The following is an 18,452-nucleotide window of genomic DNA, read 5'->3' as shown; positions in this document are numbered from 1 at the left end:
GGACTTGTAGTTCCCCAGCAACGTGTAACCAAGGACAGTATATGAGGGCAGGGCGGCTATAATTCACATGCGGTGAGACAGAACACAGTAAGTTTCTAATTTGACTATAAAAATGACACAAAATTTAACATAAACGCTTGTTCGCCTAGTTCTATCATTGTGCGCGTTCACGACAGCCGTGTTATAATATAAGGGACAACGTAATCAAATGTTTTGCTTGTTGATAGCTGCAGGGTGTAGAGGGGGGTGAGGGTGTCCGCAGGGGCTGCAGTGCAGGTAGCAGTCCGTTAGGTAGCACGACATAGTCGCGTAATGTAGAGAAGCCCCCGCTCCGTCGTTGACTACATTGGGTTCTATGGGCTTGCATTGCAAACACTATAACTCAGCCTTACAGCTGCATCCCGCTTGAGCGTCTCACACACACTGATGATATTTTGTATTTCCGCGCTGTTTTGCTCTTGAGTGACGTCGGCTAAATTCTGGCAAATCACCGTCGGCCGCTGGTCAGGACAATGGAGGCGAGACGACCAATGAGAAGAAGGGACGAGTTGGCGGCGGCCAATCATCGTCGGCCTGAGCTGAGAGTAATGTTACAGATTGGGAAGAGTGTGAAGAGGCTGCGTATCGATCCCGCTTTCTCTCACAGCCATTGCAGTACATTGAGCTCCATAGACACAGCATTGGGTGAGTATACACGGCACCAAACTGACAGAGTGACTGGCAATGTCTATGTAAGGTAAGTATTGTGGACGAGAGTGGACGTCAAATCACCTCAACCCGTGGCCCGTATTAATCCGCCTAAAAACGTCAAATAATCCCGGGCCGGGTTTAGGGTGGATTAACGTTATAAACATCGGGGGGATAAAACGGTGAATTGGGGGGAGGAAAAATTATCTCCAAATGGAGTAATTAATATCACCTTATGGATAAATGAACCGAGGAATGGAGAAAATGAGTGACTAAAAACCTATAGATCTTTTCAATATTTAGTGCTAGAAGTGTGAGGTGAACTTTTAATAACGCCCGGTGTGTAATGTGGTATAACACTGGGTGATGATGTGCGAAGCCCCGGGCACTGACGCCCCTTGAGGAAGAAGGTTATAAACCAAGCCCGGGAGTACGGACCGGGCACCGACATCCGTCATAAAAGCTGGGGTGGTCAGGTTATATGTAGGGCGTATTGGCATTAGATGCCTAAATTACCTCAGGATGTGCCGTAACATGGCTGACTATGGGGAAAACAAGAGAAGGGGGTACGGGTCGGGAAATAGAGAGGTGGGCGGCTGTAACAAGCGACCAACCCTCTGCCCGAGTTGTGGGGGGTAGGGGGGTTGTAATCGCCCCTGCCCGGGGAGTGAAGGTGGCCCCGTTGCTGCTTCTCTATGAGATGGCGGTTGCGAGCAGCAGTCTCTAACATGGTGGTTTTAATAGCGTGAGGGGGCGCGGGCACGACAACAATAGGGAGAAAGGGCGAGCGCGGCCCCGACGGCGTCGTCATTCCGAGAAGGGAGTGCGCGTCCCCGTCTTCTGTCACACACAGCCCCGCAGTACAAACGCTCAGCAATGGAGCGGCCGCAATAACAACTGCCGAGAAAATAACGGACATTCACCGGCAGACTCCAGTCACCCTACACCCGCATCAGCGTCCAGGAGGGCGGATGGAGACATTTCAAGGGGACTTTCTTTCATCAACAAGCGGCTCTTGGAGCCTGTGAGGAAAAAAAATAAGTGTCCTGGATGACTCTAGTCCCTGTACTCTGCATCTCTACAAAGTGGCAGATAGTGGTTATAGGAAAGGTGGAGGTAGAGCTGCTACAGTCATTTAATGAGGTATTCCCATCTTAGATGTTTATGGTATATTCCCAGGATATGCCATAAATGTCTGATAGACCTGCATCTATCTCCCTAACTGGTCCCTCGACCTCGTCCAGCCTATGTGCCATAAATGTCTAAGATGGGACTACCCTTTAAGGTTCTGTTCACACTGTGTTGTGGTTTCTGTTTATAAGGAAACTGGTGAGCGACGGACTAGATTGACCTATAAAAGGGTCCTTCTTTTTTGATGGAAATAAAGTAACGCTTCTTGTAGCACTATTATTTCTGGCCAATCTGACGTCCACTGCGTTAGAAACTCCAAACTGAGCTTCCTACGCCGATGCTCGTTTAGAGGCTCTGTCACCAGATTCTCAAACCCCTATCTCCTATTGCATGTGATCGGCGCTGCAATGTAGATAACAGTAAAATTGCTCATAACTTGGCCAAAAATGATCGTTTTAAAAAAAAAGAACGTTACTGTTGTCTACATTGCAGCGCCGATCACATGCAATAGGAGATAGGGGTTTGAGAATCTGGTGACAGAGCCTCTTTAAGCAGTCAATAAAATAGTCGCCAGTCGGCAGCACATCTCCCATTGTAAAAGAAAAGTAAAGAAAACTTATCCAGTTACAGAAAAAGAAAACTTACGTTTAGTGGAAAGTTCTGAGAATTTCCAATGTTCATTGCGTTTATTCATCGATGGAACTAGATGTTGGCCATTTAACTCCATATCAAATAAAGGTTATTCATTGTATAAGAGAACATTTTCTATTTTATTATATACATTTAATCAGTTCTTCATCCTTCCTTTTCAATGACTCAAGAAGAGATCTTGAAAACCATGAACTTAAAGAGGCTCTGTCACCAGATTTTGCAACCCCTATCTGCTATTGCAGCAGATAGGCGCTGCAATGTAGATTACAGTAACGTTTTTATTTTTAAAAAACGAGCATTTTTGGCCAAGTTATGACCATTTTTGTAGTTATGCAAATGAGGCTTGCAAAAGTCCAAGTGGGTGTGTTTAAAAGTAAAAGTCCAAGTGGGTGTGTATTATGTGTGTACATCGGGGCGTTTTTAATACTTTTACTAGCTGGGCGTTCTGATGAGAAGTATCATCCACTTCTCTTCACAACGCCCAGCTTCTGACAGTGCAGATCTGTGACGTCACTCACAGGTCCTGCATCGTGACGGCCACATCGGCACCAGAGGCTACAGTTGATTCTGCAGCAGCATCAGCGTTTGCAAGTAAGTCGATGTAGCTACTTACCTGCAAACGCCGATGCTGCTGCAGAATCATCTGAAGCCTCTGGTGCCGATGTGGCCGTCACGATGCAGGACCTGTGAGTGACGTCACAGATCTGCACTGTCAGATGCTGGGCGTTCTGAAGAGAAGAGGATGTTACTTCTCTTCAGAGCGCCCAGCTAGTGAAAGTAGTAAAAACGCCCCGATGTACGCACATAATACACGCCCACTTGGACTTTTACTTTTAAACACACCCACTTGGACTTTTGCAAACCTCATTTGCATAACTACAAAAATGGTCATAACTTGGCCAAAAATGCTCGTTTTTTAAAAATAAAAACGTTACTGTAATCTACATTGCAGCGCCGATCTGCTGCAATAGCAGATAGGGGTTGCAAAATCTGGTGACAGAGCCTCTTTAAACAAAATATTAGTGAATACTCTTAATATTGGAATTCTGCTAATGTAATTCTTCTGGCGTTTTGCTAGCGCTAACCAAGGATTGTATCACGAGACTTAAATGGACAACATCTGATGCCATTGACTTCTATGGGATGTGACTGTCTCTCAAAAATGTCTGATAAAACAAAAACTGGCGTTGCCTTCAGCTTATAGTGACTGGTGTACAGATTTATTTCCCTTTGCACACCAGCATCATCATGTCCTGTTTATTTGGGAGTGTTTTACACTGGCTCATTAAGAGTTAACCAATGCATTCCTATCGAATACAATTTGTGCCTAATGGCTCTTAAAATACCAGTTAAAGGCTATGGACATCCTCGCACTGAATTATTTTATTTTTTTTGTCTTTGTTTATTTGCTTCGTAAAGGCAAAATTAATAAACTTTTCCTAAATCGTTTTCATTAAAAAATTTCCTACCGTGTTGCTGCTGTAGTCTGTAACTCCTTAACATAGCTGGTTGTCCTGCAAATTCTGACATAAATCCAACAGCGCAATGCTCCTGTCAGGGCTGACTAATCTACTGTACTATGCTCTTACTGTTAAGGTGGCCATACACATTCGACCCGATTCTCATCACGTTTTTTCCCCTATGTTTAGCGTGTATGTAAGGAAAGCTACACATGTCCATATGGCTCTATTTCCCGGCATATATGTTAAATACATCGGGAATAGAAGTTGGATAAAAGTCAGTTGATGGTTGAACCATTGTTCATCTGGTAAGCAAATGTTACGCCGACAAATACACATTTTAGATGTTCAGACGTTACAGTAGCTCAAAGTGGCCATACATGTTCGATTACACCAGGCAAGTGACATCTGATGTATTGCCAGAAGTCACGTTATGATCAGGTGGAATTCCACGCCTATATTTTGGGTTTGCGAACGAACATGACCTCTACGCGTGCCTCTCCTCCCCTGTGGGTGTTTCTTTCATGGTTGTGCATGTAATAACAAGCGATAATTAGATGAAAATTTCAAATTTGTCCGACTCCTTTTCAGAAGATTATGGTCTATCATCAATAAAACAATTGTTTTCGCTTTTGAATCGGTCATTATGGTTGTCCATTTTCATACATTTTGGTCTAATGTGTATGGCCACCTTTTTTAAAGGGGTTGTCCACTGACCGAAAATGTTCCTAATTGGTTAGGAAATTTAAAATATAGAGGCTAATGTAATTCATTTTTGAAACCGCAAAGATGTCCAGTTTTCCCTGTTCTGTGACGTGGTCCCAGAAGTGGAGCTTCTCCCCTTAGATGTGAAGTGCCGACACCGGCTCGGTGTGTCGGTGACATGATGAAGGGGCTGGCTGCCTGGCTCAGTTCATTAGATAAGCCAGCCCCTTCTCTATCACAGTTAATACGCAGTAACTTTATGTCCAGTCTGCAATTGTTCCTTTTAACTCCTGCTTTCCCTATCTGCTGTCTCACTACCCCCCTTGACTGTGAAGGCACAGAGTTATTTGCTTTCAGTGAGAGCCGTACACCGCAATAATAATAGTCAAAATGGCTCACATTGAAAACCGATCACTCTTTGACAGTCAAGGGAGGAAGGGAGCTAACAGATAAGGAGAGCACGAGAAAAAGGAACAATTGCAAACTGGACATAAATCCACTGTGTTAGCTGTAACCGAGAAGGGGCTGGCTTATCTAATGAACTGAGACAGGCAGCTAGCCCCTTCACGTCACCGACAGAGAGAAGAGGGGGCTCCCTGCATCCTGAGGCTGTGTCGGAACGTCACATCTAAGGGTATGTTCACACGGCCTATTTACGGACGTAAATCGGGCGTTTTTGCCCCGAATTACGCCCGAAAATAGCGCCTCAACAGCGCTGACAAACATCTGCCCATTGAAAGCAATGGGCAGACGTTTGTCTGTTCACACGAGGCGTATATGTACGCGCCGCTGTCAAATGACGGCGCGTAAATAGACGCCCGCGTAGAAGAAGTGACCTGTCACTTCTTTGGCCGGAATTGGAGCCGCTATTCATTGACTCCAATGAATAGCAGCGCTCATTACGGCCGTAATTGACGCGGCGTTCAAGCGCCTGCACATGCCGGTACGGCTGAAATTACGGGGATGTTTTCAGGCTGAAACATCCCCGTAATTTCAGCCGTTACGGACCCCCGCCGTGTGAACATACCCTAAGGCCTCATGCACACGACCGTAGTGTTTTTCTGGTCCGTAAATTCCAGGACCGTGTTTCGTGAAATGTCCTCCGCACTTCATCCGTATGTAATCCGCAAAATGCGGATAAAAAAAAAAAGCCTAGGTAAAACAGGATGACGACAGGACTCATTACCGGTCGTCGCCTAGCAACACTTCCGCAAACTGCGGTTGACCCATGGAGGTGTACCCGCATTTTCCACGGGCCCATTGACTTCTATGAGCATGTCCGCATCGAATTTGCGGGCCGTAATAAGACATGTCCTGAGTTTGTGCGGCACGGATTTGTGGACATGCGGGGGACCCGTGAAAACACGGATAGTGTGTATGGGCCCATAGGAATGAATGAGTCCGCAATTCTCCCGTGGATTTTCGGGGGAATTGCGGACACAAAAACACGTTCGTGTGCATGGGGCCTAAGGGGAAAAGATCCACTTCCGGGACCACGTCACAGGACCGGGATAACTGGACATCCTTGCCGTTGTGAAAGTATGTAAAATTGAGACATTTAATATTTCCTAACCAATTGGGAACATTTTCTGTCGTCTGACAACCCCTTTTAAAGATCGCAGCATAGAGGAGGAGGTTGTACACGGCAGATCACACTGTTCGTATCAAAGTGTAGATAGGTGAGGAAAGCACATGGGGTGGGGGTGAATCACACGTGTAGAGAAAGGAGAGAACCCTCTGACACTGGAGGGGGAATTGTACATGTGTCTGTCAGCACAATGGAGAAGAGATCCTTCATGGGCTGTAGAAGAAAAAAGCAGTACAGGAATTAAGCTGTGCTGATACACGTCCACATGAGAAGTCTGAAACTACGAGCTGGTTTCAAACTGCATATAAGGGGGTGTGAAAAGCAATGAAGATTACAGCCTAAAACTTAGTGCAATTTTCTTTAATTCCAGGTAAACCACTAACATGTAAAAATATTTTTTTCCATGTTAAAGGTGTCCATAGCCTTTAAATATCTAGTCCTAGCTACACATTGAGTTCCATTAAAGTGTGCATCAATAGAGGAAAAAAGTAATGAGCCGCTGTGTTGGACGTAACCCTATAGTTGTAGTCATAGATTTGGGCACGATGACTTCTGCAGGGATATATGTTGGCACAAACTATGACTGACTGAGACAATAGGCCTCATTTAGTAAAACTCTTCCAGAACAACTGGCCTTGTTGGCCAAAGCAACCTATCACTGCAGCTTAAGTGGCTCTGTCACCAGATTATAAGTGCCCTATCTCCTACATAATGTGATCGACGCTGTAATGTAGGTGACAGTGGTTTTTATTTTGAAAAACGATCATTTTTGAGCAAGTTATGAGCAATTTTAGATTTATGCTAATTAGTTTCTTAAATGACCAACTGGGCGTATTAAAACTTCTTACCAACTGGGCGTTGTACAGAGGAGTGTATGACGCTGACCAATCAGTGACTAATCAGCGTCATACACTTCTCATTGTTCCAGCCCAGCTTCTTTCACTGCACAATCACACTGTGCTGTGGATCATGCTGGGCTGGAACAATGAGAAGTGTATGAGGCTGATTGGTCAGCGTCATACACTCCTCTGTACAACGCCCAGTTGGTAAGAAGTTTTAATACGCCCAGTTGGTCATTTAAGAAACTAATTAGCATAAATCTAAAATTGCTCATAACTTGCTCAAAAATGATTGTTTTTCAAAATAAAAACCACTGTTATCTACATTACAGCGTCGATCACATTATGTAGGAGATAGGGCACTTATAATCTGGTGACCGAGCCTCTTTAAAGTAGATCAGTCCGCTGAATATGCTGCCCTATTTCAAGGGGTTTTTCACCTTCTGATGACCTATCCACAGGATAGGTCATCAGTACGTGATCTGTGGGGGTCCGACACCCGTGCCCCGCGCAGATCAGCTGGTCCGGTGCGTCCGTGCATTGGACGTACATGCCGGAAGCAGATGGCTTCGGCCACGGAATAGCGGCCGAGCTGCAGTATTGCAGCTCTGCTCCTATTCAAGTGAAAAGGAGCAGACCTGCAGTTCTGCAGCACGGCTGCTATTCTATGTACGGTGCCAACTACTTCCGGCATGTACATAGCATAATGGGCCATAACATCCGGTTCCAGGAGGGAGCCGGAGCGGCTTAACGGTGCGGATGTCGGACCCCCACCGATCGTATACTAATGACCAATCCGGTAGATAGGTCATCAGTTGTCAGAAAGTGGACAACCCCTTTAAGGCCAACATTTTACAGCGACCGGTCTGTACTAGTAGCTAAAATTGCAAGAAAGACAAATTGTGCCATTTGGCTAATAGGATCACTAAAAGAGTCTGCTGTATTAGTGAGGGGTCGCTGTCCTCGCCCCTATGCGGGGACTGACTGGCTACAATTTCCGGCCTGAGGGACAGGGAGTGTCCCCCTCATGAATATGCGGATTTATAACTGAGTCCACTGTATTTCAGAGATCCTATTCGCTAAACTGCAGAAATTTGTTTAGTGCCATTTTGGCTCCTAGGAGTAAAGACGTGTAGCTGTAATATGCTGCCCCATGTAAGGGTAGCATATTAAGGTGACAGATCCACTTTAAGAAATGAAAGCTGTGCTCTGATTGGTTTCGAAGTCCAGTTTTTCTGCTGGAACACATTAATAAATGAGGCTCATTGAGGTCTCAATGGTTCAAAAGAGAAGCGGAGCAGTTTCCCTTAGTAATTACTGGAGTTGCTGCTTTAATTTTCTATACTGGTATAGACAACTACAGGTAATATGACACCCATACTGTACCTCCTGTTATCACACTCGTACATGGAGGTTTTTTTTTATCACTGATTTCGTGTATAATGTTCTTTCCCAAGCCATATAACTGCAGCATTTTTTTAAGGAGAGAAGACTGCGCCTTACAGAGGTACCATGTAGTGGCACAGGGAGCACCTACAGATCTAACACAGACCCGTGTGTTGCTGTACAGGGCCCATGACCACCGCTTTGCCATGTGCATAAAGTCATGTTCTGTTTACGTCAGGTGCCACATGTAGCTCTTGCCTCAGAGCTGTAGAGTGTTTAGCTAGCAGGCTGTTCTGAACAAGAAGTCCCAGCATAGCCTGACAAATTGACAATTGCATTGTATGGTGAGTTGGGCAATGCAACCACAAAGAAAGTCTTTACTTACATCTCTATATTATCCATTGAGTTTTCAGCATCTTGGTGGGGGATTTATCAATTTTTCGACACCAGTTTTCTGGCATAGAAAAGTCACATGCATTAGGTTGCAATTTGCGCAACATTTTTTGACTATTAATGCATTTACGCTGCTCACACCACTAAGAAAAAAAACGTTTAATATAATTTATGCCACAGTCGTGTAAATTATAGCATTATTCTATGCTTGCTTGTAGCTGGTGCAGATTTCCCTTTCTGGTGCCACGACAGCAGAGGCAACAAATTTACTATGAGGCGCGCGCCTCTTTAGGCTGGATATACACTGTTCGGGTTTGTTGCGTGTTTTTGTAGATAAGCTCTCATGTCTCTGTGGGAGTTCATCAACCAAAACCAAAAAATGCAACAAAAAGGCACAGTAAGCATAGCAAGACTGTCCAGTTTTAGTAGATCTGCCCTATTACCTTTTATGTATAAAATTTGTTTGCATTGCGTGTGCTTCATCACGGGTTGTAGTGAGGGATGAGTAACATTTGAACTATTCCAAACACAACATTTCCAGGCTGAGCACACAACCTGCTTGTTATCCAGCTGAACTCTTGTATCTTTACCCTATTTTCCTATTATTATTTTGACATGCTGAAAACCGTGTAAGATGGTTATGGAGGCAACATTTAAGTGTAGGGTAGCCGTTTGCAAACATTTCTATTAAGCCATTTATAACTAATGTGGAGAGGAATCCTTGTTTTACTGTTTCATCGTAGAAAAATCCAGATAAGGCGAAGGGCAAACGTTTCCCTGGCCCAGTAGGGGGAAAATATTTTTATACATTAAAGCATCTAAGGCTATGATAACATCTATGTTTTATTTCCCGTTGTTCTGCTCAGTCATAGGACAAAAAAAATTACAGAATCTGCGACGGAGGCACCTAATGGAGCCTCTGATGAGATGTGAACAAAGCCTTAGTCTCATTTCAAAACTTTAGTTGTCTTCTACAGCCAGTTCCTGAGACAAACTATTCCACATCTTCACAGCTCTTACATTAAAGAAGCCTTTCCTCCAGATTTCTTTGTTTCAGTTGCTCACAGACTTTAAGCTCTCTGCTTGCAGTCAGTGAATGGGAACATCCAGAGGTTAAAATATTCACCCTCATCATGTGTAGCTGCCACAAGTGCAGGTTTTGCCATCACGTACACAACCGTATCACAGATCTAATAAGATGCTAATGTTATCCTATGAAGCTCCCCATACCTGCAGGTTTTCCCCTGTAGAAGTGATTGAAGAGTAGGAAATCGGATTTGTGTACATGGATCTGTGAGAAACCTCCATATGGCTACGCCATAGGTACGTTTATCATTGCAAAACTACAGTTACACTATGGGAAAATCCGCTATATTTTCCCTGTTTACATACTTAATTCATATGGAACATATATTGTACCCATTTATCCCTCCCTATAGGCAACAATAAATTGCAAGCAACACCATATTACTGTTTCTAGAACCTTTTATTAACAGTATTTAATACATCAATCGTGAATTAAATAGATTTGGGAGTAAATTAAGGGCAATGTCCCAATCCCACAGTGAAAAAGGTACAGTATCACACGGAAGGTGCACGTTTTTGTATGGACATTTGCAAGTGTTTTGTCTTGTAATGGACCATGCACATTATCAGGACATGGTTTTCTTTCGATCTTGATAATGGTGATAAATTTAAATGCAGATTATATTAGAAAACATACATTTTTCTTTGCATAAAATCATAAAACGCCTTTAAGGGTATGTTCACACGGCTTATTTTCAGAAGTTTTTCGGGCCGTAAACGCCCGAAAAACGGCCAAAAAATCGGAAGCAGAACGCCTCCAAACATCTGCCCATTGATTGCAATGGGAAAAAAAGGCGTTCTGTTCCGACGGGGCTGTTTTTTTATGTGGCTGTTATGAAAAACGGCCAGGGAAAATAAGTGCATGTCACTTCTTGGGACATTTTTGGAGCTGTTTTTCATGGACTATTGAAAACCGGCCGTAAAAAAACCCCCGCAAAAATCGCGATTGGCTTAAACGTCTGAAAATCAGGCGCTGTTTTCCCTTGAATACAGCTCCGTATTTTCAGACGTTTTTGGCTCGGCGTGTGAACATACCCTAATTGTTGTATAATGAAGTTATTAAACTTTCTACTTTAATGTTTCGGTTCCTCCCTTTTTTTAACGTCTTTGCTTGGTGTCCGTGAACAATGTCAGGACAGGTTTTCAGCCTCTGGGTGTAAACCAGAATGTTACCATTCACTGACACCAAGCGGAGATCTTCAAGATAGCAAGGAACCAAACCACAGAGTATATGAGAAGGGCCACGTCACCATGCAGACCTCTTTAAGAAAGATCAATTTAGATGCACTTTCTATAGTCCTGAATCTTATGGAAGTTGAAAAGCTTTTAAGCCTCAGAGCCAGAAGCCCATTAAATGGGGATAAAATTAACTAGGTAATAAATAAAAAAAATATACGAAGTTAGATCAAATGTTTCCCACAGACCTTTATGGCTGCCAGCCCCTTCCCCCTGCTGATCTGAGTGACGGCTCTAGCGTCCAATCAGGAAACTGCTGAAGCCCTCTCATTGCATGACCGGTTTTGTTATACTGCTCTCCCCCTCTATATAGCGCTGTCAGCCGTTTCGAGGGCTCAAAATGACTGACCGATTCCCTTTAAGTGTTATTCAATTTATTGCAATGGTAATTTAAAAGTTGTAAAATATGTCTGTATAAACAAACGCACAATATTAATAGACAAACGCAGTACAGGGGTTCGTGCACACGGCCGTCTATTTAGCGCCAACGACTGAATTGAAAGACTTTGGTGATTTCACAAGACATGATCCAGTCTGGCACTAAATACACGGCTCCGGCTATGAAAACTTTTTGAAAGGCAAATGTTTTTTATTTAATATTCAGGTCAATCAGTGTGTTTGGTGCAACTTTATAAATACTTTTTATTAAAAATTTAGTTAACTTTTGAGAAACCGCTCCTCTGTATTCTCTATACAGAGCAGCTGTTTCTAGCGCTAAATCCTGCTGCCGTCTGGTCCGTGGGACTGACTGGTTCAGTGACATTTGGTCCTGCGTGTCTGACACAGGATCCACCTGTAATCTATCACGTCTAAGTTCTAAACGTAAATGTGATGGATGACGGGTGGATCCTGAGTGTCAGACAAGCAGGACCCGTTGCCACTGAATCAGTAAGTCCTGCGTACCTGATGGTGGCAGGATTTAGCGCTAGATACAGCTGCTCTGTATATAGAATACAAAGCAGCTGTATCTCAAAGTAAAGCTAATTTTTAATAAAGTATTTATAAAGTTGCACCAAACACACACTAACCTGATTATTAAAAAATATAATAATTTGCCTTTCAAAGGTTTACATAGCATTTAAGCAGAATTCAGATTTAAGGGCTCATGCACATAGCCATATTACAGCTTTGTTTTGTATGGAAATATATTAAGGCTTCCATAGAGGCATCTGTATGCCTCCAATTTCAAACCTAGTAAAAAAGTAAAAAATGGTCCTGTTACCCAAGGCGCCACTTTAGGTGTGTCAGATAAAAATTGCTGCCGGATTAGCAGCACGGTTTATCTGAGGGACCCAAAGCAACGCCTTGGGAAATAGGAGCATTTTTCTACCGACCTTTCCACTACGCGTCCACCTCCTGGTCTTTGAAAGAGTTAGCGAGGAGCTCCTTCTCTAGAAGCATATCTCCGTGTATATACTGCCCCTGATTTAGCCTGAATAGCCATGGCTGTAGGCTGTGCGGCTCTGTACTAAGGAGCGGTACAGTGTGTATGACTCCAAAGGGATGGTCTTATCAAGTCCGTAATCCAAGTTTTATGTTGCCAAAAATGGAAATGTATCCCAACTAAGGGAAAACCTCTTCCAAAGAAACGTACTACTTCCTCATGCTTGGGACCAATTTTAGTAAGATCTAATAAAAAATAGTGTAGTAAAATATAAAGCGAATACAAAATGTAAATCTACTTGTGTGTACAAACCCATAGATTGTAGAACGAATTAGATGGAGCTTGCATGGTGATTTATAAATCTCGACCTTTTTTTTTTTTTTGCAGAACATTATTAAAATGGGGAAAGGTGATCCCAAGAAGCCCAGAGGAAAAATGTCCTCCTATGCTTACTTTGTGCAGACGTGCAGAGAAGAGCACAAGAAAAAGCATCCTGATGCCTCTGTAAACTTTGCAGAATTCTCTAAGAGGTGCTCAGAAAGGTGGAAGGTAAAATATGGCTGGGAATCTCCTTATTAACCTTTATCCTCAAGTTTAAGTACAAATAAATATGCAGGACAGGAGCGTTCTACACATGTGCCGGCTGCATCCCACTGTATGATGCAAGTGTCTACTCACAGCCTTTACAATTAGATCAAATTATCTCTTAAGTGTTTATATTATTCCTTACAGACAGACCAATAGCCAGAGCAGCTCAAACCTTCAATGCGTTAGTTGCATTAAGTGAATGAGACCATTTCTGTCGCGATATCTGTTTCTTAGGCTCTGTTCACACAGCATCTGTTCAGGTTGAAAAATACAAAGCGATTTGCAAAAAAAAAAAAAAACTTCCTCTGAAATCCAGGCATTTTACAAGCTGTTTTTTAATGTTTAGCAATTTTGTAAGCATATATTGAGGCGTATTTTTCGGATAGTTTTTTGAAGCATCAATAGGAAAGACTTCAATGGGAAAAATCGGCTTGTGAAATGCTTCAAGAAGTGACACGTCGAAGCGTATTTTTAGTCTTTGGTAATTCAGAGGCGTAAATAAACGTCTATTATGAACTACACCGCAAATTTCCCATTAAAATCAACGAGCAGCTGTTTGCAGGCATATTTGAAGTGTATTTCAGCGCATAATCTGAGCCTTTTACTTGCTTAAATATGCCGTGGGAACATGGTCTTAAAAGTCGTTTCACGCAATGTCGTAATTTTAGTACATTGAATTTTATTTCTTCTTCCTAGACCATGTCTGCCAAAGAGAAAGGAAAGTTTGAAGATCTGGCGAAATCAGACAAGGTTCGTTACGAAAATGAAATGAAATCTTATATACCGCCCAAAGGAGAAACAAAAAAGAGGTTTAAGGACCCAAATGCACCAAAAAGACCACCGTGAGTTAATGGTTTTGAGCTGAAAAAGTCCTCAATGATAAATGTATTCTATTTACTATTAACGGGAATAAGAAACATTTAGTCATAAATGAAGCGTGGGCTTGTGGGAACATTCACACAACAGGTAAAGTGACCATTTTTGTGTCATACAGCTCGGCTTTCTTCGTGTTCTGCTCCGATTTCCGTCCTAAAATCAAAGGAGAGCACCCAGGTCTAACCATTGGTGATGTGGCAAAGAAACTGGGAGAAATGTGGAATAACACTTCATCAGAAGACAAGGTGCCTTATGAAAAGAAAGCTAACAAACTGAAGGACAAGTACAAGAAGGTAAGTTTCTATCTGTACATTTATAAACGGTCAACCAAAAGCTCACATGACTTTTTTCGGTTTAACATGGTTTCTATAAACTCACATTTAGGCAAAGTGCTGCCCACAAGTTGCAGTAATGCCATGACCGGTTTCTCTGTGGTAAAGTTTGTGCATCCAGACTCTGTCCGATTTTATAATTTTTTTTTGTGATTGTGGCAAGGGCCCTAGCTTTTAGCCTCATGGGATTTAAAAAAAACAAAACACCAAAAACTAGCATATATGTACAATATGATGTCCAATCTCTCAAAAGAGGTAAGGCTCTGTTCACATTGGAATCCTCTTCTGCATTAGGTTTCCAGTGTTTTATTAATCTAGAATAGTGTTGTCTGGAGGGCTATTTTTGGAAACCTTAACCGTCCACGTTTTTTAGTTAAAGGGATACAATTCGATAAATTTGAAAGGATTGGTCATGGCTTCTGTTAACTAATGAGCCTCATGCCCACTTCAGTTTATTTCGTCAGGGTGCTATCCGTTTTTTCAACGGAGAGCACCCTGACACATTCATTTCAATGGGGCCATGCACACTTCCGTTGTTTTAATGGAACCGTGCGGCCGTTCCATCAAAAGTAGTGCAGGTCCTACTCCTGCCCGTTTTTGACGGAACAGTCTCGGTCTTTTCATTGGATTTGGTCCGTAAAACAACGGACTGCACACGGAAGCCATCTGTGTGTGGCCCGTGTTTAACAGAACAGTCATTAACGGCCGTACAACGGCCAACGGAAGTGTGCAGGGGGCCGAAGTATGATCGAACAGTCTGTTGTATTATAGATCTATATAGAGGCAAGTTGGTAAGCAGGTTCTGCCTTCAAATATCCGAGGAAAATGATAAGCAAGCGTGTGTGAATAAAGCCTTCCCTAGACACATTCTCGAAAGCAACTTCTTTTTACAATAACATAATTAGGAGTGGTGTGATTTTATGTGTAGCCTTGCTCACCATGGTTTTATAATAATCATTATTTAGCGAAAGTGTGTGCCTTGTGGCAAGAGCTTACAATCTGAGAAATAGGGATGACGCAAAATGTAAAATGTTTGTTCAGTACAATGGTCCAGCCATCTTTTATACACATAAAGCTGCCTGAGCGTCACCAGCCAGTATCCGTGTATGACGGACATGAAGTGCATTAGGGTACAAGGGGTCTAAAAAGAAGTGTTTTCAGGACACTCTTAAAACTGAATGTTGGGAATGAATCTGATTATCTGGGGTCGTGCTCTCCAGAGAGCTGGTGCAGCACGAGAAAAGTCCTGGAGACTGGAATGGGAGGAAGTTTTCATGCAGAAGGTGGCACTGTGTAACCATGAAACTAGTGTAGTCCAATAGTTCTGCTACTTGGAGATTACTTTTGTATTACAAACCAAGAACATGCACATTAATAAATATTCACAGACCACAAAATGCACAGCTATACAAACATTGAAACGTATTTGTTACAACATTTTAATTCTTGAAGCTACCGTGTTAAGCAGGTGTCTGAACTTCATGGTTTTCCTGACCTGCGCATGTGATGGAGCGGAAACCTTCCTGCTTTTTCGGCCCCTTAATAAGCACGTGATTTATACATTCCTACTAAATATTGCAATTTGTGTTGTCTGAAATAGTGAAACCAACGGTCTGTTAAAAATATTTTTTTTTATGTCTGTAATGTTATTACTTTAGTAAGTGATGCTAGAAATATGTGTACATTGAGACGGCTCGACCATAATATGTAATGAACCTAAATATAGGCATTAGAAGTGGTTGGGAAAATCCAGTCTTTTCATGGGAAGAAAAAGGTTCCATGAACCTACTTCACCCGCTTATCTTGGTAAAGGTCTGCTCACACTGATTGATCTTTTTTGCTTTTTTTTTTTTTTTTTTTTTATATTTAAACATAATAGTATTTAAAATGTTCATTTTGGGAAGTTGATATATAAATTAAATGCATTTATTTATTTATTTTTTATAGGATATGGAATCATATCGAACCAAAGGCAAAGTAGAGCCAGCAAAAAAGGCTCCTGCTAAGCCTGAAAAAAGTAAGAAAGCAGAAGATGATGATGACGATGACGAAGATGAAGACGACGAGGAGGAGGAAGAGGAAGAAGATGAAGATGATGATGACGAATGAGCATCCCCATAAGAGTCTCTTGTTTCATTTTTTTTTTTTTTTTCTATATAGCATTTAACCCCCCCCCCCCCCCTGTACACAGCTCACTCTGTTTTAAAGATAAAAACAAATCAAATATAAGAATGTGTAAGATTTGTTTTTAAACTGTACAGTGTCTTTTATTTCCCCTTTTTTTTTTATTCTCTCTGTTTTGTATAGGTAACACACTACCAGCTGTGTCTTTAGACTTGTCTTTTTTTTCTACTATCCCTCTTTTTGTGGTTTTCAATGGCCACTAACCTTGCCTGGTACAGGATGGGGGTTGTAAATTGGCATGGAAATTTGAGCAGGTTCATGTTGTGCGCAGCACAGATTAGTTATATGGGGATGTAGATCATTTCATCTTCAGTTGTCTTAGCATCATAATTGTCGTTCTGTTTAACTGATTACCACTGTAATTGCAAAAGAAAAAAAAAAAGTTGCAAATGTTTTGTTGACATTCTGATTGCTTCTAAGTAAATACAATTTTTTTTTTTATTACTGCTGGTGTTTTATCTGCGTTTTAGTTATCTGTAGCATTTGACACCTGATCAAAATACATGAAATATTACTGGTAACCTGTATGGGTTTTGTTAAATGAAGTGATCTTAAATTTAATTGAATATGAAAGTGAACATGATGATTCTTCATGGAATGGTATGGATCATTTATTTTGCAGTCCAGATTTTTTGTAACACCTAGACCTTGTTCACGCAAGGCATCTGTGTGGTGTTTATTTTGTGCATTATTTTACTTCTAATGCAGCAGCCAGATGTTCTGTGATTCTGTAAGTTCTAAAATTCCATTGTCGTTTATAATATTGGAGGGGGGGGGGCGACCGCACCATTATGTAAAAAATGCATTATGTCCAAAAGGGTTGTCCAGGTTTGATTATTTATTTTTTTAATTATTATTATTATATACAGACCCATCCACCGAATAGGTAATCTGCATATGATCTGTGGGTGTTTGACACCAGAACCCCCCGCTGATCAGCTGTTTCGGCTGCCAACGGTTGGAGAGCCACAGATTGGGGACCACTTCTCTAATTAATAATTACAAAGGGAATTTCCATTCTTAGCTTTCCATATTTAATATGTGATTGTACAGGTAATAGATTTGGGGAAAGGAGAATTTGAGAAGCTGTACAAATTGGAAGATCGCATCAACAAACTCCTCGTATTCAAGGTTTTATCTTTTCAGAATATTTTGGACAATGTGCTTTACAATGTAGGCTTAAGAATGGCTGCTGTGAAGAAATAAAGGCTGCTGGTGGTTGCTTTTATATAAGGCCCTATACTCAAATGTGTTCTACCCATCCTCTAGAAAGTGGGATGTACAAAACAACCGTAATAACCTCTGGCATGACTAAGCAAGATAAGGCCATTATTTTCAATAGTACTTCTGTTTTGTTAGCTGTCAAAAGCCAGAGAAGTTTCTTTCTTCTGAGGTCAGACGCTAGTTACCTATTTATATAATACACACGTGATGATTGTGTGTATGAAAGTTGCAAATTGTTTAATAGATGCATTTTGCAAGGTGTGAATGTATTGAAATAATATGAACTATTAGAGGGTATCCTGGGTCTCAGTCAGTGCAGAAAATCTGCAGCGTACTGCAGTACCAGCCGTGTGGATGAGACTTGTACGGGTTTTTTACACTAATTTTGAATGCTGTGTACCCTGAAATGGCTAGTATAAGAGTTTTCTCCGATCCCTGCAATTGTGGGTGATCATGCGGGCACAACCACTGTGCCTCCACAATCTCAGCTCTGTAAACTTACTTTATAGCTTGTGGCGCCAAGAGGTTAAAAACCTATACAAATGTATGGGTCAGGTTTCTATGGCAGGGCATTTGTCAAGTGTAAATGTACCCCTAGACTAGGGTTACACCGTGACAAAGCAATCAGATTCTTAGCAATTATTTTTGTCTCCCCCCCCCCCCCGCCATACTTTAAAAAGGCTCTGTCACCACATTATAAGT

General features: G+C 41.9%; 1 protein-coding gene across 2 annotated transcripts; it reads left to right on the top strand.

Annotated features, from left to right (window-relative positions):
• The first annotated feature begins 576 nt into the window (after positions 1-576).
• On the top strand, positions 577-16,970 carry HMGB1 (high mobility group box 1). Of its 2 annotated transcripts, none has more exons than XM_075851683.1 (5): positions 577-684; positions 12,934-13,095; positions 13,831-13,976; positions 14,129-14,303; positions 16,290-16,970. In XM_075851683.1, the coding sequence occupies exons 2-5, from the start codon at positions 12,946-12,948 to the stop codon at positions 16,449-16,451; spliced, it is 633 nt and encodes a 210-aa protein (XP_075707798.1). In that variant the 5' UTR covers positions 577-684; positions 12,934-12,945; the 3' UTR covers positions 16,452-16,970. The 2 variants fall into 2 exon arrangements, with proteins under 2 accessions (XP_075707798.1, XP_075707799.1); XM_075851684.1 differs by having other exon boundaries at positions 596-736.
• The last annotated feature ends 1,482 nt before the right edge of the window (positions 16,971-18,452 follow it).

Source organism: Rhinoderma darwinii, chromosome 2 (assembly GCF_050947455.1).
Source record: "Rhinoderma darwinii isolate aRhiDar2 chromosome 2, aRhiDar2.hap1, whole genome shotgun sequence".
NCBI classification, from domain to species: Eukaryota; Metazoa; Chordata; class Amphibia; order Anura; family Rhinodermatidae; genus Rhinoderma; species Rhinoderma darwinii.
This window is presented reverse-complemented; position numbering and strand designations above follow the sequence as displayed.

Bases quoted from the DNA above. Each gene is read 5' to 3' on its own strand.
- HMGB1 (XM_075851683.1), top strand. From the start codon at position 12,946: ATGGGGAAAGGTGATCCCAAGAAGCCCAGAGGAAAAATGTCCTCCTAT. The intron at 13,096-13,830 runs GTAAAATATGGC...TCTTCTTCCTAG, and splicing joins GGTGCTCAGAAAGGTGGAAG to ACCATGTCTGCCAAAGAGAA. The intron at 14,304-16,289 runs GTAAGTTTCTAT...TATTTTTTATAG, and splicing joins TGAAGGACAAGTACAAGAAG to GATATGGAATCATATCGAAC.